General features: G+C 34.2%; 1 protein-coding gene across 1 annotated transcript in view; it reads left to right on the forward strand.

Annotated features, from left to right (window-relative positions):
- The window catches only part of Topaz1 (testis and ovary specific TOPAZ 1), a 65,226-nt gene that overhangs the window by 19,118 nt on the left and 18,638 nt on the right, over positions 1 to 27,470 (forward strand). The window contains 11 exon segments of the mRNA XM_026408090.2: positions 997 to 1,133; positions 2,531 to 2,616; positions 3,381 to 3,506; positions 5,160 to 5,223; positions 9,506 to 9,657; positions 9,840 to 9,932; positions 11,817 to 11,932; positions 18,308 to 18,374; positions 21,510 to 21,684; positions 22,301 to 22,401; positions 24,396 to 24,561. Of these exon segments, the coding sequence (XP_026263875.2) occupies positions 997 to 1,133; positions 2,531 to 2,616; positions 3,381 to 3,506; positions 5,160 to 5,223; positions 9,506 to 9,657; positions 9,840 to 9,932; positions 11,817 to 11,932; positions 18,308 to 18,374; positions 21,510 to 21,684; positions 22,301 to 22,401; positions 24,396 to 24,561 (1,283 nt within the window).

A 27,470-nucleotide genomic window follows, 5' to 3' on the forward strand; every position in this document is an offset into this window, starting at 1 on the left:
GAGATCAAAAGTGAATAGTGGTGGTGTTGTGATACAAATGGCATTAGGTTACTGTGTAAGGGGTACTTGATTACAAGCAGTATTGCCAAAGTTGTTCTGATACAAGATGTGTCTACTGAGTGACTAATGGGTGGGTAGCATATGCTCTTTGGACACACTGGACAAAGGGATGAGTTAAATATCAGGCAAGACAGAAAGGGACAGGGCAAGATTTTGTCACACTTAGGAACAGTGTGCAATGTAAAATGTGAATTTTTTTTCTGGAATTTTTCATTTAATATTTTCAGACCACAGTTGACAGGCAGGCGCTTTACCACTGGTGGAGGACTACTGTAAATGTTTTCAGACCACAGTTGACCACAGACAACTGAAACCATGGAGAGCAAAACCTTGAGTAAGGGAGAACTTCTACAGCTCATTTCATTGCATTATCAGTAGAATAATTGGATGCCCTTTCTGGATTAGAGTGCTAACCTAGTTCCTTCTCAAACCTTTTGTCTGGCATGATCAAAAATATTTTGAGCCAACCACAAAGTGATATAGTCCCAGTTAGGAGAATGAAGTAAGAGCAACATAGCAAAATTCCCTCTCAAAATTTTTCCTCTGGTTTTAACCATACCACCCCATTTCTACACCTGCCTCAACAATTTAATAAGTATTGGTTTTCTGTTAGGTCAGGAACATTATATTGAAAATATTGAGGGCTGGGATTGTGGCTCAGAGGTAGAGCGCTTGCATACCATGCAAGAGGCACTGGGTTCAATACTCAGCATCACATAAAAATAAAAGATGTTGTGTCCACCTAGAAAATAAATATTTAAAAAGAAAATATTGAAATAGCACAAGGCCCTGGTTCAAGCCCTAGCACCACAAAAAAAGGAAAATATTGAAAAATATGTAGTGTATATATGCAGCATAATATATAGCATGTACATAGCAAAAGGTGTTTGTTTACTGAATTCTCTTAAAAATTTTCCGATCTTTCTGCTTATACAGCACAGAATCTAGAAATGCAGAGATAATGACTGCTGAATGTCAATTAGCAGCACTGGGCAGCAAACCTCTGTGCTTATCATTGCCTCCTTTGAATCTGGGTGGTCAAGACGACATAATACCGAAGCCCTGGGTGAATGGTAATATTTATTTTTTAAATAAAATCCGGTTGGCTTTTGATAATAGGGAGACATTTCCACTGAAAATAGACATAATAGGAACAAGTATGGAATATGTTAAGATTAAACTTATGTACCTTTTATTTAGTACTTTGATAAGACAGTTTCTGAAATATCTGTATTTGATACTGTAGTAAGAGTAAATTCACGAAATACCTAAAATATTCATATTTTAATTGTTATCATTTGTCAAGTTTTTTTTTCCTGACAATTCATAATGCTAGGAACAAGCTCCCCTGAAGATGAATCTAGAAACTATCAAATTACTTTGTAGCCCACACCCAACTCTTCTAAAGACTTTCCCAGTGCTTCCTTCAGGCTGCCTAGTTATTGTGGGCTATATAGCATAAAGCTTGCAGTAGTCATGTGTTTTATTTCAAAATCTTTCAGTTTTCATAATACAAATTACTGCAAAACTATTCAGCAAAACTTCATCTTGTTCCAGATTATATCTGGATGCTACTGAAGTTTAAAAAACTAAGTTTTTCTTTTATCCTTAGAAAAGAATGTTTTAAAATGTCCTATTTTCCACTTTAAAATACCTCCATTATGGCATATGATGTCTGATAAAATGGTCAGCTTGGGAACACCATAACAAAATACCAGAATGGTAGCTTAAACAATTGAAATGTATTTCTTATAATTCTGGAAGGCTGGAAGTCCAAAAGTAGGGTTCTATACAGAATGATTTAGATCTTGAGTTAAGAAGTTTCTAGACTCATATTTAAAATTATAGACTTACTATATGCTGCAAATAAGTTTCTTAAAAGCCTTTATAAATCTTTCTAAAGAAAGAATACTGTCAAACCAGGTGCTGGTTTACTTTCTGGTAGAACTTTCTGGCTTGCAGAAGGTTGCTTTCTTGCTAAGACCACATATCCTTCTCTGAGTGTGTGCAAGGAGAGAAAGTGAGAGCTCTTTGTTCTTGTAAGGACCCCCACTCTTCTACCCTCGGTGATTTAATTTACTTTAATTGCTTTTATAGAGGCCCTATCTCCAAATGTCTCATGGAGATTAGGGCTTTATAGTATGTAAATTTGGCATGAACCCAGTTGAGCCACAGCACCTGGTTTGACAGTATTCTCCTTTAGAAAGACTTATAAAGGCTTTTAAGAAACTTATCTGCAGCATATTGTAAATCTATAATTTAAAATATGGGTCTAGAAATGCTTAAGGGAACTAAGATCTAAATCATTCTGTATTTCATAGTGATACACCTGGCAGCATAGTCTGTAAATTGTACATGAATATTCCAAAGTGAAACTTTAAAGCAAATAGCAGTGCTGATCTACCCCATTGTTATAAAGGGAACTCATAGTAACATATTAGTGTATGATGACATTCTAAATCATTTCTAGATTTCAGATTTCCAGGAAAACATTCTGTCCTAAGGCTGCAGAATCCTGATACTTGTGAAATATTTAAAAGGGATAAAAATGTAGGGGTAAGTCTTCCACTTTTGAAAAACCAGTAATTTTCTAAGTTATAACCCATACTTTGAACCTGTCTTTTTCCCCCTCCCCCTTTTTTTGAGGGGGGTGTGGAATGGGAGGAAACTGGGGATTGAACTTGGGGCGGCCGGGGGTGGGGGGGATGATCAACCACAAAGCCACATCTTCAGCCCTATTTTATATTTTAGAAGTGGTAGCGCACTCGCCTGGCATGCGTGCGGCCCGGGTTCGATCCTCAGCACCACATACCAACAAAGATGTTGTGTCCGCCAAAAACTATTTTATATTTTAGAAATTAGGTCTCACTGAGTTGCTTAGGCCCTTGCCATTGCTGAGACTGCCTTTACATTCGTAATCCTCCTGTCTCAGCCTCCCGAGCCTCTGGGATACAGGTGTGTGCCACCATGCCTGGTTCCCCTATCATTTTATTTATTTATTTGAGTATTGTACACTAAGGAAAACTGATTTCAATTCATATATATAACTCTTAAATTGGTTTTTCAGTGTTCTTAAGAATGTAAATTGTTTAGAGTTCTATATTTCCTTAGCAAATTAGCAAACAGCTTATCTTGATACTGTTTGGGGTATATAATATTTCTGTTTTAGGAACTGGGAGTATAAGCTCAGGGTAGCATGTATGAGGGCTTGTGTTTAAGCCCCAGCACAAAAAATGTGTGTATTTTTGTTACTTCAAATACTTTTTCACTTTACTTTGTTTTACAGTTAATACAGAAAGGGAATTTTTCTAATTTTCTAGGTGTTCCAGAAGCCCTTAGGGTTGATGATACCCCATAGATATTGCAAGTTTCATTTTAATACATTACGTGGCTGTGAGAGATTGCAATGCAAGTTTGCTCATGTGCCTGAACAAGGGAATGAAAAGGTAATGCATAAAGTCTTTGAAGTAGAAATTGTGTTACTAACTAATGTGTCATATATTTTAGTTTAGATTTTTATTCTCTTCTGATAGCATAGGTGAGCTTTGCCTATTTTTGTGTTTTTTTATATAAATAAAACTTGATTTATATTTTATGTCTGGCTTTGGTTTTTAAATCTTCTCTTTTTAAGAGATGGGGTCTTGCTATTTTGCCCAGGTATTGACCTTGAACTCCTGGGCTCAAGCAATTCTGCCTCTGCTTTCCGAGTACTTTGGGTTTACAAGTGTGCACTACCGTGCCTGGATTGCCTCCTTTTGCTTTAAGTTTTTGAGATACCTCTATATTTTTAGTTAACTGTAGGGGTTTCTTTTTCTTTACTATATAGTAAATATTTCATTGTGTGAACATCAGTTTTGTGGATAAAATATCAATGTTGATGGGCAGTTGGGTGGTTTCCAGATTTGGGTATTATAGTAGTGATGCTATCAATATTCTGCATGGTTTTTGGTGAACATATATATACACTGATGGGTTATAAGTAAAACTGAAACTGCTGAGTTATAGGTCTTCAAATATTCAGTCTTAGTTGCTGAACAGGTTTCTAAAGTGGTTGTATCAAATTACTCTCGCCAGCATTATCAGTTCTGGTTGTATCATATTCTTTCAATTCTTAGTATGATCAACCTTTAAATCTTAGCCATCTTGGTGAATGGGTAATGACTGATGCCCTCCCTGATGATCAATGAAGTGAGCATCTTTCAAAATGTTTTTGGACATTGGGATATACTCTTTGGAAGTACCCAAATATTTTGCCTATATCTTATGAAGTTTGTTTCTTATCAATCTACAAGAACTCTGGATATAGGTTCTTTTGTCAAATTGCAGATATCTTTAGTCTAATTTGTCAGTTATTTTCTTTCATAGTGTTAACTTCTTATAACCTGTTGAAGACATCTTTGCCAAGATCATAAAGATGTGCTCCTAGCTGGGCGCTGTGGCACTCAACTATAATCCCAGTGTCTTGGGAGGCTGAGGCAGGAGGATCGAGAGTTCAAAGCCAACCTCAGCAACTTAATGAGGCTCTAAGCAACTTGGCAAGACCCCGTCTCTAAATAAAATACAAAAAAAGGTCTGGGGATGTGGCTCAGTGGTTAAGTACCCCAGTACCCCCCCCCCCAAAAAAAGTGTTCTTACGTTGTTATATTTTTGTTGTTGTTGTTTATTTCTTTTTTGTTTTTTTTTTTTAATCTTTTTCATTTTTGTTTGGTATAGGAGTTGAGATACTTTTCCCAGGTGCATTTTCAGGTGATGTGGTACCAATTATTAAAGACTGTCCTTTCTCTACTGTAATCCAGTGTTGCCATGTCATAAGTCAGCTGATGATGTATGTATGAATGGGTCTCTTTCTAGGCTTTTTGTTCTAATAATCAGTCACTATATTTATCCTTACACCTGTAAATGGTTATTTTTTACATACTAAATAAGGATTTTGAAATCAATTCAATATACATTTCAAACTATAAGTTGACTAAATAGCACCTTCTTTATTTCAGTGCTTTAAGCTCACTTAAAAATTTTGAAATAAGCAAACAGAATTGAAATTTTATAGTTCTTATGAAATATAGAAAGGTAATTCTACATTTTTGTAACATTTGCAGGTTTGCATGGATGTATTTAGGAAATATATAAGTATCAATGAGCTGTGTTTGCTACAACGTGCAGGTAGGAGTCAGATGAAATTTATTAATATGGTCAGAAATTTATTAATATGGGTGTTTCACACATTGTGCTGTTGTATCTTATAGTTTGAAAATAAACTTTTAATACTAAGGTAAAATATCCAGTTTTCATACTAAGAGTGGCTCTACTGGCCTTAGAAAGGATTAAAAGTAAGTATGGTATTTTGATTTAAAAAATTATAATCCACCTAACACCATAACTCCCCTATCTACTAATATTTGTTTTCAGTAGTACTAGGGATCGAACCCAGGAGAATTTTACCACTGAGCTACATCTCAAGCTCTTCTTTTCTGTCTTTGGGCAGCATCTTGCTAAGTTGTCCAGGCTGACCTCAAATTTGCAATCCACCTGCTTTAGTGTCCCATGTCACTAGGATTACAGGCATGTGCCACCATGCCCAGCTTGTACTAATATTTTCATAACTTTTATTTACAGATGTAAGGTAGAAAAAAAAGGTTTAAAGGCTAATTAACAATACCAGTCTAAAGGGATTCTTCAGAACCTGAATCTTCCCTCTTTATCCTTCTCTTTTTACACTTCCCTTTCTTATCAGTTCACTATCCCTAGTGAACTTTGTGCAGTTTTCTAAGCATGACAGGCTGTGTTAGAGCAGTGGCAGCACTGAATTACATCTGCTAAGGATGCCTCTCCTTCTATACCCTTTCCCCATGGCAAAGACTTAGTTAGTTAGCTTTCAAACTTAGTCATAATAAACAGGATTACTTCCCCTATTAAGCCTTGTCTGATTCCACAGTCCCATCCCACCTTGGGCCTCCATCTCCCTGTACTAAACCGTGAGATCCAAGAGGACAGGGACCATACTCTATTTATATTTGTCACCTGATACAGCAACTAAAGCCACATAGTATGGTGATAATAGTGTACTGCAGCTTCATATTCATCTACTTGAAATTTCCTACAGCTGAAACAGTCTGAGAAGCTTATTTTATTTTGCTGCCATTATCATTTCTCCAGGGTTAGAGAAAGCATTTAACAGACATAAGTAACAAAGACATACATAAAACTCTGTATGAGAATATAGTCATTATGGGAATATACTTATCTGAGGGATATAATAGCCAAAGACAAGCTACATGGGGTTAGATGTGGATGAATTCTGAAATTTCAGAAATTATTCTATAACATGAGAAAGGGAAAAAAAGAGGGTGACATGAAAAAGATGTAAAACTCCCCCAAATGAAGTTTTGTATGAAGATGCACTATGGCCACAGGAGAAATATCTGAACTTAGTTTTAGAACAGTGAATTCAGAAAACAATAAGGGCCTATAGCAAAGAATAAATTAATATAGGAAGTTGTCAAGAACCTGTGGATATTCTTTATTATTAGAAGCTTAGATCAATGGAGTAGATAGCTTAGACCTGATGTTATATATAAAGGGGAGAGTTTAGTGTATAGAAAGACCATAGGATTTCGGAAAAGATTTATTTAATAAATGATAAGATACCTGGATAGCAGCCTAGAAAGAAACTCTGAATACCATTCATGTAAGTCATTGACCTAGCTGCTCAGGCTGTCAAGCAAGGCCTTGGGGACCATTTTGATGTATAAAGGGAAATAATTCAGTGATGGGACTTCCTCCCATCATTGAACTGTGGGTCCTTGTTTCAGAACTTACTTTGTCATTGTACTTGTTCTGTCCCCCAGCCCCGTGTGTGTGTGTGTGTGTGTGTGTGTGTGTGTGTGTGAGAGATACAACCCACTACTTGAAGGTAAGTTGCATTTATCATGGCACTTTACCACTAAGTACTTCAATGCATATTGCCTAAAAATACAATATCCTTTCATATAACCTTGGTACACTTGTCCATGTCCATAAACTTAACATGGGCACAATAGTTTTATCTGTTTGTCATTTGACTCAACGTCCTTTTTAGCAATTTTTTTCCTCAGTCTAGGACACAGAGTTTAGGATGGGTATTCATTTAGTTGTCACATCGTTTTAGCCTTTTAATGTGCAGTATTTTCAGTCTTTGTGTGAGTGTGTGCTTACTCATGGGGAGGGGAGGTAGCAGGGCTGGGGATGTAGCTCAGTGGTAAAGCTTTTGCCTAGCATGCACAAGACCCTGGGTTCCATCCCAGTGCCAAAAACAAATAAAAAAATAACAAGCATTTTTAAGTATATAGTTCACAAGCATTAATTAAGTACATTCACAATGTTGTATAACCTTCACTACTATCAATTTCTAGAACTTTTTCATCATTCCAAACAGAAACTACCTATTAAATAGTAATTCTCTGTTGCTCCTACCCACTGCAAATCCCTAGCAACCCTACTCTGCTTTCTGTTTCTGTGAATTTGCCTATTCTAGGTACTTCATATAAGTGGAGTCATACAATATTCTTTTGTGACTGGCTTATTTCACTTAATGTCTTCAGGGTTCATCCATGTTATACATAACATGTTTCAGATTTTCTTTTAAGGCTGAATATTATTCCATTATATGAATATCTGTTGCTTATCTGTTCATCTGTTGATGGACACTTGGATTGGACACTTGAGTTGTTTCTGTCTTTTGGCTATGCAGAGTAATGTTGCTGTGAGCCTGAAAGTACAAATATCTGTTTTGAGTCTCTGCTTTTAGTTCTTTGGAGTATATACCTAGGAATGGAGTTACAGGTTCTCTTTTATGCTTTATATTTGAATTTCTATATAAAACTTTCTATCCAAAAGTTTTGGGCTAAAAATTTTTGAAAGATTACAATTGTTTAGCATAAGCTAAAATGAATCAACATAATAGTAATTAGAAAAATTAAGTTATTTTGATCCATCTTGGGTAATCTCTGTGATTTATAGTAGTCAAAGGAAGTACAAAAGATGAACTTTATCATAAATTTAAACCGAAACTAGATTTATCAATAATATGCAAAAGTATTCAGATTAGAATGAAATTTCAGTCAGCTGTTTACAAAGGCATAAACTCTTTTATCTTGTGAGAAAACAGCTTTGGAAAGGAATATCCAGCAGTTACTGATACTATAAATTGTACCCTCAATCAAAAAAGGAGTATAAGTACCCAGTTCCGATAAATCATTGATCAAGTAATATACTGAATTGACTAAACATTTTTAAAAGCATTGTAGAAGTTCATATCAAAAGCCATAAAATGTCCAACTTTTCTACCCAATAGTTTCACAGGGATGATCACTTTAAAAAGAGAAATTCTATTAAAACTTATTTTTAAAAAATTCTTAACAATGACAGAAGGGTTAAATGGCAATTAGCAGACAATATAAACACTGTCTAATCTAGATTCTTTCCAATGACACTTTTTTAAAACATCTACAATACCAGTTTATAATTAATGAAATATAGTTAACACTCTGAATTTCCCATATTATCAGTTGATCTATTTTTATAAGTAGCAAGAATTTATCTTGTATGTGCCCAGGAAAAACAATTGTATGTAAAGCACCTTTAAAACAAAATTGAGTATTATTGCACATATTAAGGTTGTTAAAAATTAACTGTGCTACTGAATTTTGTCATTAGCTAGACTTTGTAATTCAGCTAATAAGTATTTCTGCTAGGAATAACTAACACAAATATAAAGCCAAAAGTAATTTTTACTAAAGCACTAACTAACATATACAGATTTTGACCTGGGAATTTTGGAATGGGGGAAAAAGTGAACAATGCAGTTATCCCAGTTAATTTTAGTAAAATTAATGGGAACAAATTACAAATAGTTTGCATTGTATAGAAAATAGATTATGGAATTGGATGAATATAAAGGGACTACTTTCTCAAAGGAAATTAATGATTATGATTATGGACAATTTACTAAAAACTGACAATAAGCTGGAATCAGAAACATCACCAGGGTTAATATTATTGGGATTGAAACAACCAGAATGGGTATGTGTCAAAAATAGTCTTCACCCATCACCAAATTATACAATTTCTTATAATTATACAGTTTCCTATCCAGGCCAGATAAAAGACTTAAGAATCCCTGGAAGCTCAACTCCCCGGGAGTTTATATTGACACCATGATATATTTGGCAGTTTAGACTTACTTGTGAATAATACATGAGTTAGTGCTCAATCTAATGCTGAACATGCTTGGTTGCCTTCATTACTGAACATGCCATTTTAACTTAATTTTCATCAGATGTTTCTGATACTAAAACTATGCTTTTCAAAGAAATTGACATACTACTTTAAGTATGGAGAGATTATCTGATTTAGAAAAACTGGATATCTTAAAAGCAATAGATGACTATATTTTTCTCACTTTCAGTAAACATATTTATGGAATACTACAGAAAGTTTCCTCCAGGTATACATTTTGATTTACAAGTGCTGAATGATCTTCTAATTTCTTTACTCAAACATTGTTTACTGAAAGAAGTGTTTCAGGTAGTAAACCTCAGCATAATGATTAAAATGCTGGTAAGTAACTTGAAACTATATATTTTAATATTCTAATTGCTTTGTTGTTTGAAATTAGAAGTTAAATGTTTTTTTTAATATTCCCTAGAAAAAAACTTGTGTTTTTTTAGCATAAAAGAATTTGAGAAACTGAAGGTGTGCTGAAAGACAATATAAAAATGAATGTAATTTTTTTTATCCAGCCTGCTCTGAAAGTATTACTAAAAATATTTGAGTATGTGGCAACTATGAAATTAAGGACTGCTGTACCTGCTTTAGTTGATATCTTTTGCAAGGTATGACTTTTATTTTCTTTATTCTCTAATAGTGAATAACCAAGAAAATGCTTACTTCCACATATACCCTTGATCTGCCTCTTATTCATTTTCTTCATGCCAAAGAATTCTGCTTTCAGAAATGTTCTTTTTCTCCTAAAATAGTTTATAAACAGACTCCAGCGGGTGACAAGGCTTCCCCTCAAATATTTCAAGCACACCAAGTGACTGCTGATTTATAAAATCTTCATTTCTACTCTTTAAGTATAGTTAAAGAAAATTCTTTCTCTGAAACATTTGAGGTCATTTATAACTAAATTTGTATGTAAAATAAAACATTGTGACCAAAATAGAAATACAGTAGCTAAGAATTAAATCTGGCCCTAAACAAAAAGTGAAATAGGAATTTTTATGGTTCTCATAAAAATATAAAAATTATAACTTTTGTCTATGTCCTAACATTTTTTAGTGCTACTTATCCATCCACTTCAGAATAACTAATAAATATTTGAGTGAATACTTTTTTTTTTTTAATAAAGACTGGTTGTTGAGTAAATATCTTTTATACCCCATTACAAAATTTGAAAGAATTACTTGAGTGGATATTTTTCAAATCAAAAATTGCTTATCCTCTGTAGTAATTATAGAAAACCTCATTAAGGACCTCACAAACTCTGGTACTGAATAACTTGGCTTTCTGCAAAATGTATCCCCATTATTGTCCAAATAAAATTGGCCTTACTGAAAGTATTTAACAAGGACAATGACATTCCATTTTTGCATGTTTAACATGGAGCCATCATTTCTAAAAGTTGTTTAATGCTAGTTCCAACTTCCCTGTTGAGACTTTCAGGGTTCAGTGATAAAGCCATAAAATTAATGGAAGAGATGCTTTTCCATTATCATTACCTTATCACTCTAGCAGTGCACAATACCCCTATCTCATTAACATGACTACCATGGAGAAGAGAGAAATGAAGAGCTTTTTTTGTACTGCTTTGGGTTCCTGACTTACCAAGAAACAATTTATGAGCTGGGGTTGTGGCTCAGTGGTAGAAACCTCACCTAGCATATGAGAGGCCCTGGGTTAAATCCTCAGCACCACATAAAAATAAATAAATAAAGGTATTGGTTCAAACATAACTAAAAAGTAAATGTTTAAAAAAAAAAACAATTTATATTCACCCTGGTTTTAGAGCAGTATTAAAGGGCATATTTTTTAAAGTGTATTGGTAACCAGGTAACAAATTTGTTCTTTGCCAGGCTTGTTTGTAATTGGCCCTGTCCATCTTATCAAAAGGTGCTGCATCATCAGTAAACACAGACCAGCAGGAGTTCTCCTTTCAGTTCAGTCCATGAGAGCCTGGAGTACATAAGGAAGATAGGAAATGAGGCATACGTGAATGAAAAAATGTTAAAATTCTTTTTTTAGTCAAATACTATATTACATGCTCCCTGAGTTTTCACCTGATCTTTTTTACTGTTATGTCACCTGAACATTGGAGTCACATGGGGTATTTTTTTTTTCCTCCTGTGGCTGAGGCCCTAAATGAGGCTCGGGAAGAATATTTCTCAAGAAGGTACAGCTAGGAATGATGTACGAACACTAGTGCTACACTAAAGGATCAAGTAGCAAATAAGAGGTAGAGGTTGATAAATGGCTAAAATGACTTGGAGAACAGGAAGAAAATTCATTTTTTATATTCTCACTTTTGCTTTAAATTCTAAGGGTATCTTCTGTGGTTCTGAAATGTTTAAAGAAAACACCTTTCAAGTTTTTTAAATGACTTTTAATTCCACTTGTCTCCACATTTCACTTCTTCTGTTAGTCTCTTCATTGTTTCACTCATATTGGCTTCCCAGTTCTTTCACAATCTTATGACTACTTCTTTTCCTCTTCTACAGCTTGTTGAAGCTGGAATGATGCTTGACCCAGAGCACTTTAACTATATTGTTAAGCTTTTATATCAAGTACAGGCTTCCAAACAAGAAATAACTGCAGTTCTGGAAATCAAATCCAGGTGAGAAAAATCATAATTAAAGCTAATACATCTATTTTGGTGGAGGATGTAGGCAAAGCACTTCTGACTGTTCATGTGCCTTGATATCTGGATTGTTGCCCATCATAAGCCTTTCTTCCATGTCTTGACCGGTCCTATCTGTCAATCTGCTTCTGCTCAGCCTTGCCATATCTTTCTCAGATCCTCATCTTGTTTTATCATTTAAATTTGCTTCATATAGCTCACATAGATTTCCTTAATTTTTTTATTCCTTGTCATATTTAATAAAATGCCTTAATGCCTCTTTATTTTCTTATTCAGTTTATGAGTTTCCAAAAGGCCTTTTAAAAAAAAAAATTCTGATACTTATGAGTAATACCATGTACCTGATTTGAGAAAAAGGAAAGCTGTGACTTTTCATACTTTTTTCAATTAAAGTATAACATACATAGAAAACATACAAATTACAAGTATTTAAATGAACCATAACTTCAAAGATGAATTTAGCTTTGATATAAGAGCAAATGGCATCAGCCCCTGCGGTTATTCAGAATTTTCAGAAATTACCAATAGATTCCATGGCTATTTCTGTCTCCATTCTCTTCTAATGCAGAGATTCCCAGACTTTCTGGGTTCACGGCATCTCAAGGTCAAAAGAAATGCATTAGTAGTGCCATTTATTAAATAGGTCCAAATAAGTTAACAGCATTTGTGCAAGGTCTGACAAAATGTCACTTGAAAATGTCAAAGAGCGTGTGGTACCCCTATGAGTTTTCTGTAGTGCCATCTGTGCCTTGGTGCAATTAGAGAAGTACAGCTCAAAGTAATACTACTTCTCTTCAAGGACCAGTATTGAAGTTAATTTGAGTTCTTTGAATTCTTTAGCTACTGATAGTTGTTACAATTTTCATAGAAAACAAATAGTATTAAATGCTATTTTGCTTAAATAGATTTTCAGGGATTTTCATGAGGAAAATTACTGTTCATTTAGCATACACTTCTGGGATACAATTATTTATAAACTGGGTACATTGATATAGTAACATTAAGGATGTTCTTTCTAAAAACTTTACCCGTTTGGGGGCAGCAGTTACTATGGTAAAGAGATCAGGTGGCTAGCAAATTTTAATCTACCACCAGATTAGCTGCTGGCATAGGGAAAATGTGCACACCAGGGCTCAAGAGTGGCACTATCCTTGTGCCCTGGGCAGCTGCAGAACTCTTTTTACAAGTTATTGAGAATAGGATCTGTTGGTATAGGAAGACTCCAGAACAAACCAGCTTTTAACTTTCAGAATAATACAATCATGCAGTTACTCTTAGTTTCTTTTACATCCTCTTCTTGTATTCCCACTTGGAAGAGTTATTAACATTGGTAAACTGTTTGAGGAGTTCTAAGAAAGCAGAGAAATAATTGTATGCAGTTAAGGGATGTGGAATGTGGTTAGGCATATGGACCTGACCCCAACACAAAGGGAAAAATTATATATTATACTTGAATTTCCTAATTCTTTTTGAAATGCTTTCTTTCCTGGCTTGGGAAATGACTTTTAATGGATATTCAATCTTCGTATTTTAATTACAGTTCATTTGAAAGGCTTTCACAGCCTATATGGCTGTCACAAAGAATTTTGGCATTTATATTCAGATTATTAGAATGTAAGTTTGCCTATAATCTAGGAAATTATTATATATACAGTGATTTATTTTAAAACACTTAAAGTTAATATTGATTCAATAGACTTATATCTGCCATTTTACTGTTTTGTTCTTTATCTTTCCTTCCTATAGGAATCACCTGAGCAATCTTTAGAATTTTATTATTACCTATACTGTTTTTAAGTCTTTTTATATAGGTTTTTATTAGTAATTCTAGTGCCCTTACCTTTTGACCCAGTGTTCCCAAATCTAGAAACAAACCCTAAAAATTTCAATATAAAAATAAATATATCAAAGATTATTCTTTGCAGCCTTACTTACAATTTCATGATACTGGGGACATGAGTTAAATAATCTAGATATCCACACAGTGGAGTATACTTGAAACTGAATCAATGATACCCAGGGAATACTGTTGGTGAAAATGTTCTAAATTTGACAGTTATTGGCAGGGTGTATATAAAAACATGGCTACATTTCCTCTAAGAAATTCCTTTTCAGTGTAAGGACATAAAGAATGGAAAACAACATGCCATACAAACATTAGTTTTAAAGAGTAAGAGTCACTGTATTATCAGACCTTAGAGCAAAGGGACAAAAGGAATTATAAAATGGCCAGTACACCAAGAAAACATTGGTGTGTGCACATACAGGACTCCTAACAGTTTCAAAATACATGAGGTGAGGTGATAGAAATGGAGAAATAGACAAAAGTACCCAACTATAATTATAGTTCATCAATACCTGAGAAAGGGATGTCAAAGTACTAAGAATCGGCAAGGGTCTAAAATAGTACCAAAAATCAAGGATCTAATAGGCATTTATAGACCATTCTACTCCAAAGCAACAGAATACATATTCTCTTTTTAAGTACCCTTGGAATATTCACCAAAGTGGATCATATCCTGAATAATAAACCTTAAATTTCTTAGAGTGTATGATCTGTACTTCCAATTTTTTTTCACCATAATGAAATCAAGCTGGAAATCAAAATGGAAAAATAACAGGAAAATCTCCCAACAGAAATAAAATAACATACTTCTACATAGTCCATAGGTGAAAAGGAAGTCTTAAAACTGAGCTAAATAAAAAAATAAAGTATCACAGTTTGGGGGATATAGTTAAAGCAGCACTGAGAGGAAAATCTACAGCAATAAATATTCTAAGCTCATGGGACGTACTCAAACTAAAAAGTTTTTTCTCAGCAAGAGAAACAACAAGAGAGGTAAATAGGGAGCCTACATCCTGGGAACAAATTTTTACCCCTCACACTTCAGATAGAGCCTTAATCTCCAGAGTATACAAAGAACTCAAAAAATTAGACAATAAGATAACAAATAATCCAATCAACAAATGGGTCAAGGATCTGAACAGACACTTCTCAGAGAAGGATATACAATCAACAAATTCACGAAAAAATGCTCACCATCTCTAGCAATCAGAAAAATGCAAATTAAAACCACTCTAAGATACCATCTCACTCCAGTAAGAATGGCAGCCATTATGAAGTCAAACAACAAGTGCTGGTGAGGATGTGGGGAAAAGGGTACACTTGTACATTGCTGGTGGGACTGCAAATTGGGGCGGCCAATTTGGAAAGCAGTATGGGGATTCCTGGGAAAGCTGGGAATGGAACCACCATTTGACCCAGTTATTCCCCTTCTCCGACTATTCCCAAAAGACCTAAAAAGAGCATACTACAGGGATACAGCTACATCAGTGTTCTTAGCAGCACAATTCACAATAGCTAGACTGTGGAACCAACCTAGATGCCCTTCAATAGATGAATTAATAAAAGAAATGTGGTATTTATACACAATGGACTATTACTCAGCACTAAAAAATAACAAAATCATGGCATTTGCAGGGAAATGGATGGTATTTGAGCAGATTATGCTAAGTGAAGTTAGCCAATTCCTAAAAAACAAATGCAGAATGTCTTCTTTGATGTAAGGGTGGGGGAACTCAGAGCAGAAAGGAAGAGCATGAGAAGAATACCATTAAACGGGAATGAGAGGTGGGAGAGAGAAGGGGAATTGCTCAGAAGATGGAAGGAGTCCTCATTGTTATACAAAATTACATATAATAGGATGTGAGGGGGAAGGGAAAAAATGAGTTACAGTAGATGGGGTAGAGAGAGATGATGGGAGGGGAGGGGGAATAGGAAGGGCAGTAAGTATAAACGTGACTGTATAACCCGTGTGATCCTGCAATCTGTACATGTGGGGGAAAATAAGAATTCATACCCCATTTGAATCAAATGTATGATATATGATATGTCAAGATCATTGTAATGTTTTGAGCAACTAATAAAAAAATAAAAGCAAAATAAACATAAAACATAAGCAAGGACAAAATCTGGAATTGAATCTGAAAGTGATAAAAATCAATGAAACAAAAAACTGTTTCTTTGAAGATTAAAGAAATTGGTAAACCTCTAACAAGACTAAAAATAGACATTATCAGCATCAGAAATCAGCCTGCCCTTTGTCAGTACAGATCCTGCAGCCATTAAAAGGATTGCTTTGAAAACTTCAACATAATAAACAGCAACATAGATATGTGGAGCAATTTTTCAAAAAACACATGGTACTGAAATGTACCCCATCTGAACTATCATCAAGGTAGTTTTATAACTACTGAAGAAATTTATATTTTAAAAGCTGCTGGAGAAGATATCCAAAAGGCCAGAGAATTCTATCAGTTAAAGAAGAATCAACATGAATTTATACATCCCCCCCCAAAAAAAAATACCAGCATATTTTTGAAGCCAGTGTTACCCAGATAACACAACAAGAGTATGAAGGAGAGAGTGGAATGAATCTCTCTCATGAGCTTACATGCAAAAATTCTCAGAAAAAAATAACACATCAAATGTAGAAATGCAAAAGAATTATACAATATGACTAAGTAGGTATTCTAATACTGCAAAGATAGTTTAATATATCAACAGCAGCATGAAAAAAGTCATGTTAATACAGAAAAACGTTTGACAAAATTCATCTGTGCTTGACCAAAAATACTTAACAAAATTAGGAATAAAGGAATTTCTTGATTAAAGGACATCTGAAGAGATCTGAAGCAGACATAACTTAGTTGAAATTGTAATTCTCCTGCCTCAGCCTCCAGAGCTGCTGAGATTGTAGGCATATGCCACCATGCCCTGCTATGTTTAATGATTTTGAAGAAGCATTCCTCAATTTCCTGCATTCTTAAGTGTTTTTGTCATAAATTGTCAAATTTTTTCAAAGGCTTTTTCAGTACTTATGGAGTTAATCATGATTTTTCTTTTAGTCTTTTACTATTGTATATGATACTTATGGATTTTCTAAGGTTGCATTTAGAAAATTCCCTTCTGTCTTAGTGTATTATTTTCTTAATGTGGGCTTGAAATCTCATCATTTTATTTCCTCTCATGATCTTTTTTTGTTTCGTTTTGGTATGAGCTATATCACTAGCCATTCTTATTTTACATTTTGAAATAGGGTCTTGCCAAATTCCTGAGTCTACTCTCAAAACTTGTTATCCTCTTGCCTCAGCCTCTCAAGTCACTAAGATTACAGGTGTGTGCTTCCATGCTTGGCTATGATTGATACTGTTTTTTAGAATTGTTTGTTTGTTTTTCTGTCTATTGAATTGGTTGACCTTTGTTTATTTATTTTTAATAAATAAGATATTTATTTATTATATTATACTGAGGATCAAACCCAGTGCCTCACACATGCTAGGCAAGCGCTGTACCACTGAGCCACAACCCCAGCCTTTATCTGTTGAATTTGGATATAAGTGTTATGCTTGCTTCCTAAAAGTAACTGGGAAGTTGTTCCTTTTTAACACTCTGGAATAATTCATAAGCATTAGGACTAATTATGAAAATAAACCCCAAAGTTGGGTATTCTACAGAACTCCTCTTTCTTCTTTTCACTTGCCAAAGGTTGCTTATTTTTCTTTCCCAAAAACTATACATTTCAAAAGTTGCTTTCTTTAAAATCACACCGAATTTTAGGTTCTTTCCCTGTGTGGTCTGTGTTCTCATCTACTCAGGTGCTTTTGTTTTGTTTTCATTTGCATGACTTAGTATGGATTTAGTCTTGGCCTTCATTTTTGGTGGAGGGGGGTGTGTCAGTACAGGGAGCACTTAACCACTGAGCTACATCCTCAGCCCTTTGATTGTTGAGATGGGATCACACGAAGTTGCTTAGGGCCTCACTAAATTGCCTATGCTGGCCTCAAACTTGCAATCCTCCTGCCTCAGCCTCCCAAGTCCCTGGGATTACAGGCATGTGCCACTATGATGTTGGTATTTTTTAATCAATATCAGGACCTTCTAGTACATCTTTTCTCATTTCTTCCTCCAGGTTTTGTTTGCTTCCTTTGTTTTTCCTTTGATCTGTCTTTGCTTGCCACAGATCCTTATTGAGCAGTGAGGGCAAGGTAGGAGCAAAAGAGATCATGTGCTGGGAGTTGGTCTTTTTTTTTTTTTCTGTTTTTATTCAGTTATTTTGAAGTATGGGCATTCTGGTAGGCTGAAAATACAGTTTCACATGAAATTTATTTTTTCCTTTGTATTGTTGCCTATGGTTTAAGGAGTTGTCCTTTTATTCAACTCTAAATATTTTTATGACAAACTTTATGCATTCATTTTTCTCATCTATCTTAGGCATAAACTATGAATAATTAGCAATAGTGACTTTTTGGGGGGTGAATGTAAGTATAATTAACCTTTTTCTATTAAAGGTTACAGAAGAGGCAATTTAAAAAGAACTGGAAGTATGATTTAGATTCAGCCTTGAATGAAATAGAGGTATGACATTTTTATATTTTCATTTATTTTACTTTTTTTTTTTTTCAGTACTGGGATTGAACCCAGGGCCTCCTCACACATGCTAGGCAAATAGTGTACCACTGAGCTGCATCCCCAGCCCTATAACATTTATTTTTAAAATAAATTGCTGGGATCTCTGAAAATCAGTAACAACAAAAAATGTTGGAATAAACCCCACTTTAGGAAGTTTTAGAAATGTGGCTATTGGAGAAAATCTTCAAGGAAGAGAACTTTGATTTTGTTTACACAAGTTAATATTTTGAAATTGCAGACATTCTAATTTATTGAGTTGTGAACTATTCTAAAAATATTCAGTTGCAAAATTATGTTAAGGTAAAATAATAATCCAAGTTTAGTCTTTAATTTTTGTAGCTAAGCAGACTCATGCTGTCACAGATGGCTATAGTATGCGAAATGACAAGAGTAATTTAGGATCATACTGAGCTCTCCAAGAGTGTGGAAAATAAAAAGTAGAGGACTTTCAGGATGACCTTACTTTTTAATATCAGTTTTCTGTTCCTCTAGTAATTATTAGTATACTCTTCATTAGTATCTCTACATCCATAAAGCAACTTTTTTGATTTGGAAAATTATTTCTGATTTTATAACAATAGTAGGAATATAGTAAATTTACTAAAATTTGATTTGTAACCCCTTTTGTAGAATTGTATCCCAAAATGATATGTAGGCCCCAAGTTATAAATGGCTAAGTAATAGTAAAATGCAGTCTCCAAAAGTAATAAAATTGCATATTACTGTGGAGATGACTTACATCATGCTAGTCACCATCTGCTTTATATAAAATTCATCTCTCCACTGCCCAGTTTAGGTTTGGGAATAATATTATTAAGTTCCTTAAGAACTAGGTGATTAAAACATATGTATGGGGCTGGAGATGTGGCTCAAGCGGTAGCGCGCTCGCCTGGCATGCGTGCTGCCCAGGTTCACATACAAACAAAGATGTTGTGTCCGCCGAATACTAAAAAATAAATATTAAAATAAAATTCTCTCTCTCTTTAAAAAAAAACATATGTATGTTGCTATCTGGAAGGCATGGAGGCTTTTCAGTAGTCAGAAAAGTAAAGCTATAATCAGTTACATTAGAATCTCTGGGGGTGACTTCTGGGCATTAGGTTTTGTTTTGTTTTTGTTTTTAATTTGTCCAGATGATAGTGATGAGAATTGAAAATGCCCCTGTAAAGCAAGCAATGCCAATAATTGTGGATATATTTAAAAAGCACTCAGTAGATAATTTGATAACTGATAGCATAAGACCCTTACTGTTTCTCCATTTCTAAAATGTGTGTTTTGGACAGCTTGGAGAATGAGATAGTTTTTCATCTTAATGATTTCCTATGAAGGCTTTTCTCAAAGCTAAAACCATTTCAAGATTTAAACATACTCTAGGCTATGGTCTCCTCAGAATCTAACCTTCCCTCTAAATATCTGTTTTTTGGAAAAATAATTCTTTGTTGCTATTTGAATTATATTTTCTCAAAAGTCATAAGAAAAAAATGGCTTGACAATGGATGTACGTTTTTCAAGGAATAGAAATATCCCTTATACAGAAATATCCCTTGATTTGGATTTTGCTCCTATGTGAGATTAGATTGATGATTTCTTCAATACCAGGGTGTCAAGTCTCCTCAGAGAATAGCCTTTCTCAAAAAAAGGGGTCTAAATGGCCATGCAGATTCATATTGATTGTTAGATTTCAGTTCTCTTAAAGCCATGTCTCCCTTCAGATGCGTTCTCTGTCACACACCTGCTAGCCTTATCTGTTGTTCCCTTGTTGGTTCTCTCCCCACTGAATGACTGCATCTTTTGTGAGATGTTTTTATCAGGAAGGATCTCTCCCTGAGGACTCTGGCAGTATTAGGCTAACATTCTCCTTAGAGCTAGTCACCTCATCATGGCCATTGGATGGAATGCTCTGATTACTTAGGTCTGGATCATGAATCTACCCTAGATGAGAATAGTCAATACATTCAAATCATGGGGATTAAGACCTGCTTGAGGGGAGAGTAATTGAGATATTGTGCTCAAGGAAAGAAATATGTAGAGTAGGTAAAAACAAAAGAGATGAGTAAAATCTCAGAGTTTCCCCATTTTCCATTTCTGTAAACCTCATCAAGGTCATAATCTTTAGGAATGATTCATGGATTGCTCTTTTTCCCTACTCTCACACACAGATATGTGCAGAGGCAGAGCTGGGCAGCTTGAGGAAGCCTTGGAGGTTACAAGGGGGTGGAGGTCAAACCTAAAATAAAGGTATATTTGTGGCATTCCTGGCAGGCAGGACCATCTACCTTGTTTCTCATCCCAGTGCTCTATTTCTTTCCTCTATTTTACTGACTTTGATAAATAAATAAATATATGAATAATTGAACATGTGTCTGGGACCACATTATTTATTCCCTACATACTCATGTAGCCTTCCTCCTCTAAGGAGCAAATTTTCGAAATATAAGAGCTAAAGAACTGAGAACTATCAGCTCAAGATCCAGAGAAAACAACAGGGGTTTTGAAAAATGTGCTTAATGAGTTAATTTACAAAATCCTGAAACAGTTTTAAAATGGTCATTTGAAAAAGTGAAGTTTTGATAGTTCACTCAGGAAGTCATCTAACACTCCTGATCAAGTTTTTGGCAGAGGTTTTATTCACAGGGCTATTTATAATAGCAGAAAATTGTAAATAACTTAAATGCCCAACATTGAAGAACAAATAACATGTAAACCTGCTTCAAAGTATATTCTGTACCATTGAAAATAATGTTAACAATAAATTTATGATGATATAGAAAGCATCAATGTAAATGAAAAGAAAGATGGAACATGAACTTCAGGCATGTAGAAAGTAAATGTTCTTGCTGAAAGAAAAAGAAAAAAATAAAACCTTACATTTTAAAAGATGGAAAGGATCATTCCAGAATGTGTTTTTTAAAAAGTTACCACAGTTTTATTGATGTGATATTCATTATTAAGTTTATAACATTTGCAGAGATTGTTTTATTAATCTTTGTATAAAATCTAATGCCTACGTGTGCCTGCCCCATAATATGTTTACATAGTTTTCATTTTGTTCTTCTGTTTTGTTTTTAATAATTTTGATAGAATTGTAAAGAAAAAGGTGACTGGACCAAATTGGGAAATTTATACATTAGCGTAAAAATGGGCTGTGAAAAATTTGCAGATTTCCAGAAATTTTGTACTTGTATTGCTGAAACACTCACAAAAGACTGTAAAGAAGAAAGACCAGGTGTTCCTTTTTGTGAATTTGCTGAAACAGGTAAAATATCTCTGTATTGTTCTGAACATTATGAGAAAGGTGTAGTGATATGAGGATAAAGCTTTTTTAATATATTCCATGTTAAGGATAAGTTAATGTTGCAGGTTTCATATGAATTTTTCTATCTCCTTGTTAAGTTATATTATAATGGTATAAAGGCAAGAACTGGTGTTTTAGTATCAGATTTTTTAAAATTCTGCTTAGTTGTATCAGATGTTTTATATTCTTATTTTTCTTTATAGTGGCTAAATTATTGCTAGAAAATCTCACTGGAGCACCTGAATTTTTGAAACACTGAAGTAGTTACCATCTTTACTATTGTAAGGCAACAAAAGTCATAGCTGAATTTTGTTCAGTTGCGTGTTTGTTTTTTTAGTGTTAATACTTTGTTACTACAGTTTTTGTCTGGGGTTAGTAAACTTTGTAAAAGGCCAGATCATAAAGTTTTAGGCTTTGCACACACCATGTATGATATCACACAGTTCTCTTTACTTTTTAAAATAAAAACTATTGTTAGCTCATAAGCTTCAGTAGTATCAGTTTCATGTTAATTTGCCTTTTCCATCATTTTAAATAATTGTTTCATTTTCTTCCATATGCCTACCTTGTGTTTCAGTTAGCAAAGATCCACAAAATAGTGAAGTAGATAAAACTTTGCTGGGAAGAATTGGAATCAGTGCTATGTACTTCTATCACAAGCTGTTGCAGTGGTCCAAGGTACTTCATTAAATGTTTGTTTTCATTCTGAATAGTGATAGTTTAAAAAATATGAATAGAATAAAGGTTAACCTTGAAATTAAGAATTTGCTAATAGTCATTACAGGCGACAGAGTGGAACCCACACTAATAAGTTAATTGTTAAATGATAACACTAAGTAAATGTGAAAAGGGGGTGACATGAGACTGAATACTACGTAGAATTTCATTATAGGTAAGACTTAAGAGGCTGTGCTAAATCATTTATATGAAGCAATTTTCTGTTTATAATTTTTTTGGCCAACTCAGTATCAGTAGCATTATAATTCTGGAAGAGTTCAAGGTACCTTTGTTAACCAAAATTCCTTTAAAAAACACCTCTTAAAATGCTCTAGAGCACTGTATACCCTATATCTTGGGGTCATAACTTTTCAAGGCTTAGCTTACCATGTAAATGGACTAGTGATCAAGACCGTATTGTATTTCTCTTCTTTAGATTTCCCTGAGGTGGTGAGCAGAGTTATAGACTCAATAAAGTCCAAGTAGTGGGCAAGAAAATTCAAAATAGAAAGTGCTAAGGAATGGAGTTGATAAAGTAGAGTAATTGAAAGTGTGGTAACTATTGAATTAATTAACTTAGCTTTTGTTACCTGTTACTTTTTTAAAAGAGATCATTTTATAATTGAATATTTGTTCAATAATATTTAAGTATATTGTCACTTGTATACACAAAAAAAGTTCATGAATTTAGAAAAAAATTAACTCAATGGTGGTACAGAAGATCTCCAGGAGATTGAACACGTATGTGGCAGGCCTAGGGTGGGCAGGATGTACCCTGTCCCTGGTTTCTCAAACTGTCATAGTTTTCACTTAGACCAGAAGAACTACTAAAGAAGACACTTTCTGAAAACTTTTTTTGCCGAAAATTCAAGAGTATATTTTTATTTCTTGGGTTATTATTTCTTAAGATATCAAGATGTCAGTGAATTTTTGTTAATTTTTCTAAATAAGGTAAACATTTTTAATTATCACCTTATTTAGTATGAAGCCTATTTATTTTAATGAAGTCTATTCCTTTTTTAACATAAAGCAATAAATGGCCTGGAGATATCACTTAGTGTCAGAGTATACATTTAGTATGCTCAAGGTCCTTTTTCAGTTCCCAGTATCACAGGGAAAATGTTGAAATTAAGCTAAATTTATCCTGAAAAAAGTATTAATTTATTCAGTCAAATTGAAGGTACATTGACATCATGAGTAAGCGTCTAAATATAAAAACAAGTGTTGCAAAATTGTACCTGCAGCCTGCTTTCATGGAGCCCCCAAGCTAAGAATGTTTTTTTCATTTTTTAAAAGTTAAAAACAACCATCAAAAAGAATGTACAACAGACCAAATGTGTTCTGCAAAGCCTAATATATTTACTTTGTAGCTGTTTACAGGAAAGTTTTCTAGCTGCTGGTATAAAATAATAATGTATGTTCACTTCCTAATATCCAAAATGAAGACAGTTTTATTATAGAATATGTGAATTTTTTTATTGGGGACTTTTTTCTGCTAACAGTTTTATCCTTTTCCCCCCACTATCACTCTTTATCTAAATTTGATAACAAAATATCTTCCTGTATATTCTCTCTCCCCGTCAGACTGGTCAACAAAACAGAAGTAAAACCATATAATCAGTAGTTTTCCAAGGAAAGCATGAAATCCTTTCAAATGAGATTTTGAGAGGAAGCATATATAAAACAGTAGAAAGGAAAACCGCTGATAAAGGGGGGTGCCCAGTGGTAGTAAGAGGGTAGGTAATATGACAAAGGCCTTCTTATTCCACTTCCCTTTCCATCTTTAGGGCTCAGCAGGAAGGGGCTTCCAGAATTAGTCTTGGAGCAGTTTGGCAACCATCAGTCTAGGATGATAAATCAAAATGGATAATTGCCTTCTGCATGATTACCATTGACTTTGTATCTCTCTAATACTATAATTGATACTCAATTAGTGTTCTTTATTTTCACTCTAGGGAAGGAAGGTCTTAGATAAACTATATGAATTAAAAATACATTTTACAAGTTTAAAAGGACTTACAGGGCCTGAGAAGTTAGCACCAAGATGTCAGATTGTGAATATTGCAGCAGAAATTTTTCTAAAAAGTGGAAGCCTAGATGGTGCCATTTGGGTATTAAGGGGTAAGTTCTCATATGCCACAAACATAAAATAATTGTTAAATTTGTTAAATTCTTACCTGTCATTGCTTTAAGTTGATACTGAACTTTGGGTGATAGTTTAGTCCAGATACTAGTGAACATGTGTATAGAAAAAGAGTGGTTGTGGTACACACTGAAAGGAGAAAGTGGACTTGGTTGTCAAGAGGAAATTTTATGAGCCTTAGCTGATTTACAAGCTAGTACTGGCTGTGGCCTAAGCACCATACTAAATGTTTATGTGGATTATCTCAGTTAATCTTCATAGAGTTTAGAACTATTACAGTTTGTATTCTATACATTTAAAATGTTAGCAGAGATATTAAGCAGCTGACCCAAAATGACATAACAAGGAAGGAACAGACAGAAATTCAAACCCAGACAGTCCAGCTTCAGAGTCCAGGCTTCAGCTGCTATGTGAAATGATGACTGCAGTCAATGTAAACTCTGTCTTCACAAGTATAAGCAAAGGTGACTATAAACGAAGATGCTTATTTTCCCTATAAGGCAGTCCATTTAGCAGAAATTACAATTAAATTAAGCCAGCAGAAGCAACTAAAGTTACTTTGGTGTAAGATAAATAAAAATTCAGAGAGCACAATAGTGTCCCTGCATGGTAGGCAGTAATGGCTCTGGCTAATTGGACCATCAGGCAGATTTGATAAAGTAGGGTAAAAATAAAGACAATATAAGAGTCTGTTTAGATAGGAAGATAGAATGGATATAAATAAAGCAAATGGATTACTAATATATGCTATCAAAAACATATGCTAGCACCCATGCCTAGTATGCTAGTACACACACACATGATGCTTTGTGTTTGTTCAGAACTGAGAGATTATAGTATATAGAGGTTGTAAGTAGACTACATGATCAGAAGCTCATTGGAAAAGGTTTTCTCCAACTTAACAGCCAGAAAGGTTTCCTAAGTGGGAATAACTGAGATATAGAAACAGAATTAGTGAAATGCAAGTCTGCACACAGGTTCTTTTTTTTTTTTTTTTTTTTTTTTAAAGAGATGTGGCAAGAAATGAGAAGGTAAATAGTTGATAAAAATGGGCTTGGGTAAAATCTTGTTGTAGGAAACTTCTTCCTAAACATTTCTGGCAAAACTATTCTTTCTTAAATTAGAAAATGAGAGAATTTATGGTAGCAATGTGGAGTGGTCTCTGGAGATATTTGTAAATTTTGATGTTTCAACTTTGATTATCTTTTAGGTTTTATCAATTATCATCATAGTATTCTCTTTCACGATGGCAGTTTCCCTGGAAAGTAATTTCTATTAGTAAAATTTTATTTTCTCAAAAGAAGGCACTACGGAAGTATGGTCGGTTGTCCTTAGATTTTTTTTTTTTTTTAATTCTTAAAAGGGTTTTTTGGTTGGTTTATTTAGTACCATGGATTGAACCTAGGCTTGGTAAGCTGAGCAACATCCCCCCCCCACCCCCCTAGAGAGGGTCATGCTAAGTTGCTAAGGCTGGCTTTGAACTTGTGATCCTCCTGTGTCAGCCTCCCAAGCCTCTAGAATCGTAGGTGTATGCCACTGCACCCTGCTTAAAAGGGTCCTGTAGTGAACTGGTCTTTCTATAGAAAGAAAATACAGATGAATCAATCTCACTTGTAATAAGTGAAGTTAATCTCTCATTAAATAAATATACATTAAAATTACAAAACACTATTTTGAACCTGTCATGCTGTCAAAGTTTAATGGTACATTTTTCATGAGAGTTTGAAGAAATGGATATTCAGAGACATTATCTTGAGGGGCTTTTTAGCAACATACCTGCCAAAAGTTTAAAATGCATATTTCCTTTCACTTATTTTTTTAAGAGAGAGAGAATTTTTTTAATATTTAAGTTTTCAGCAGACACAACATCTTTGTTTGTATGTGGTACTGAGGATCGAACCCGGGCCGCTCGCATGCCAGGCAAGCACACTACTGCTTGAGCCACATCCCCAGCCCCTCTTTTCACTTATTGACTCTATTTCTAGGAATTTGTCCTGCAAACACATTTATGCCAGTATAAAAGGGTATGCATTGTAAGTCTGGAATCTTCCGTTACACCAAAAATAACAAAAGATTCCGGATAGCTTAAATGTCCATTAATGGAGTGCCAATTAATTAAACTGTATTATAGCCATATGCTAGAATAGAATGAGGCAGATCCACAGGTAGTCATTTGGAATGATCTCAAAGATCTATTGCCAAGTGAAAAAATAAATATGTAGAAAAGTACACTCCACCATTATTGTAAAAAATGATACTAAAATGGATGCCTAAACATATTTGCATATATACTCTTAAAATATTTTTAGAAGGATGCACCAAAAATTGGTAATTATGGTTGCCTCCAGAATGAGGAATTGAGTGCTTTCAGGACAAGAGATGAGAGGCACATTATCTTTTCACATGTTTTTTTTCTATTTCCTTTTTTAAAAAATCTATCTTTGTTACCTGCTAAGATTCTTAAAAGGTGGAAATACATACATTAATGAAGGTTGAGAAATGGAGAATATTTTACACATTGTTGGTTTGGTGGATGGTAGATTTGATGGTGAGACAGATTCTATTGTTTTAACTTCATTTTACCATTTTAAACTTTTTCTTAGCACTAGTACTTTTTATCCTGGCAAAGGAGCAACAGATTCCTACCATGTCTTCTCCCAATACCAGCATAAAATAAAGTCTTAAAACAATCTTATAATCATGGTCCAGAGTTTGAAAAATAAGTATCTTAATTCTTTGTAATTCAAATTTTGTAAAAAGTTAAGACACTTGTTGAGAAACTGCCTTTTGAATTTTAATTTTATTGCCTTTATAAGGAATATGTTACTATATGTAATATGATTTTCATATTTCATATGTAATATGAAATTAGAGTGGAAGCAAAACT

This window comes from Urocitellus parryii, chromosome 3 (genome assembly GCF_045843805.1).
Source record: "Urocitellus parryii isolate mUroPar1 chromosome 3, mUroPar1.hap1, whole genome shotgun sequence".
NCBI lineage: Eukaryota > Metazoa > Chordata > Mammalia > Rodentia > Sciuridae > Urocitellus > Urocitellus parryii.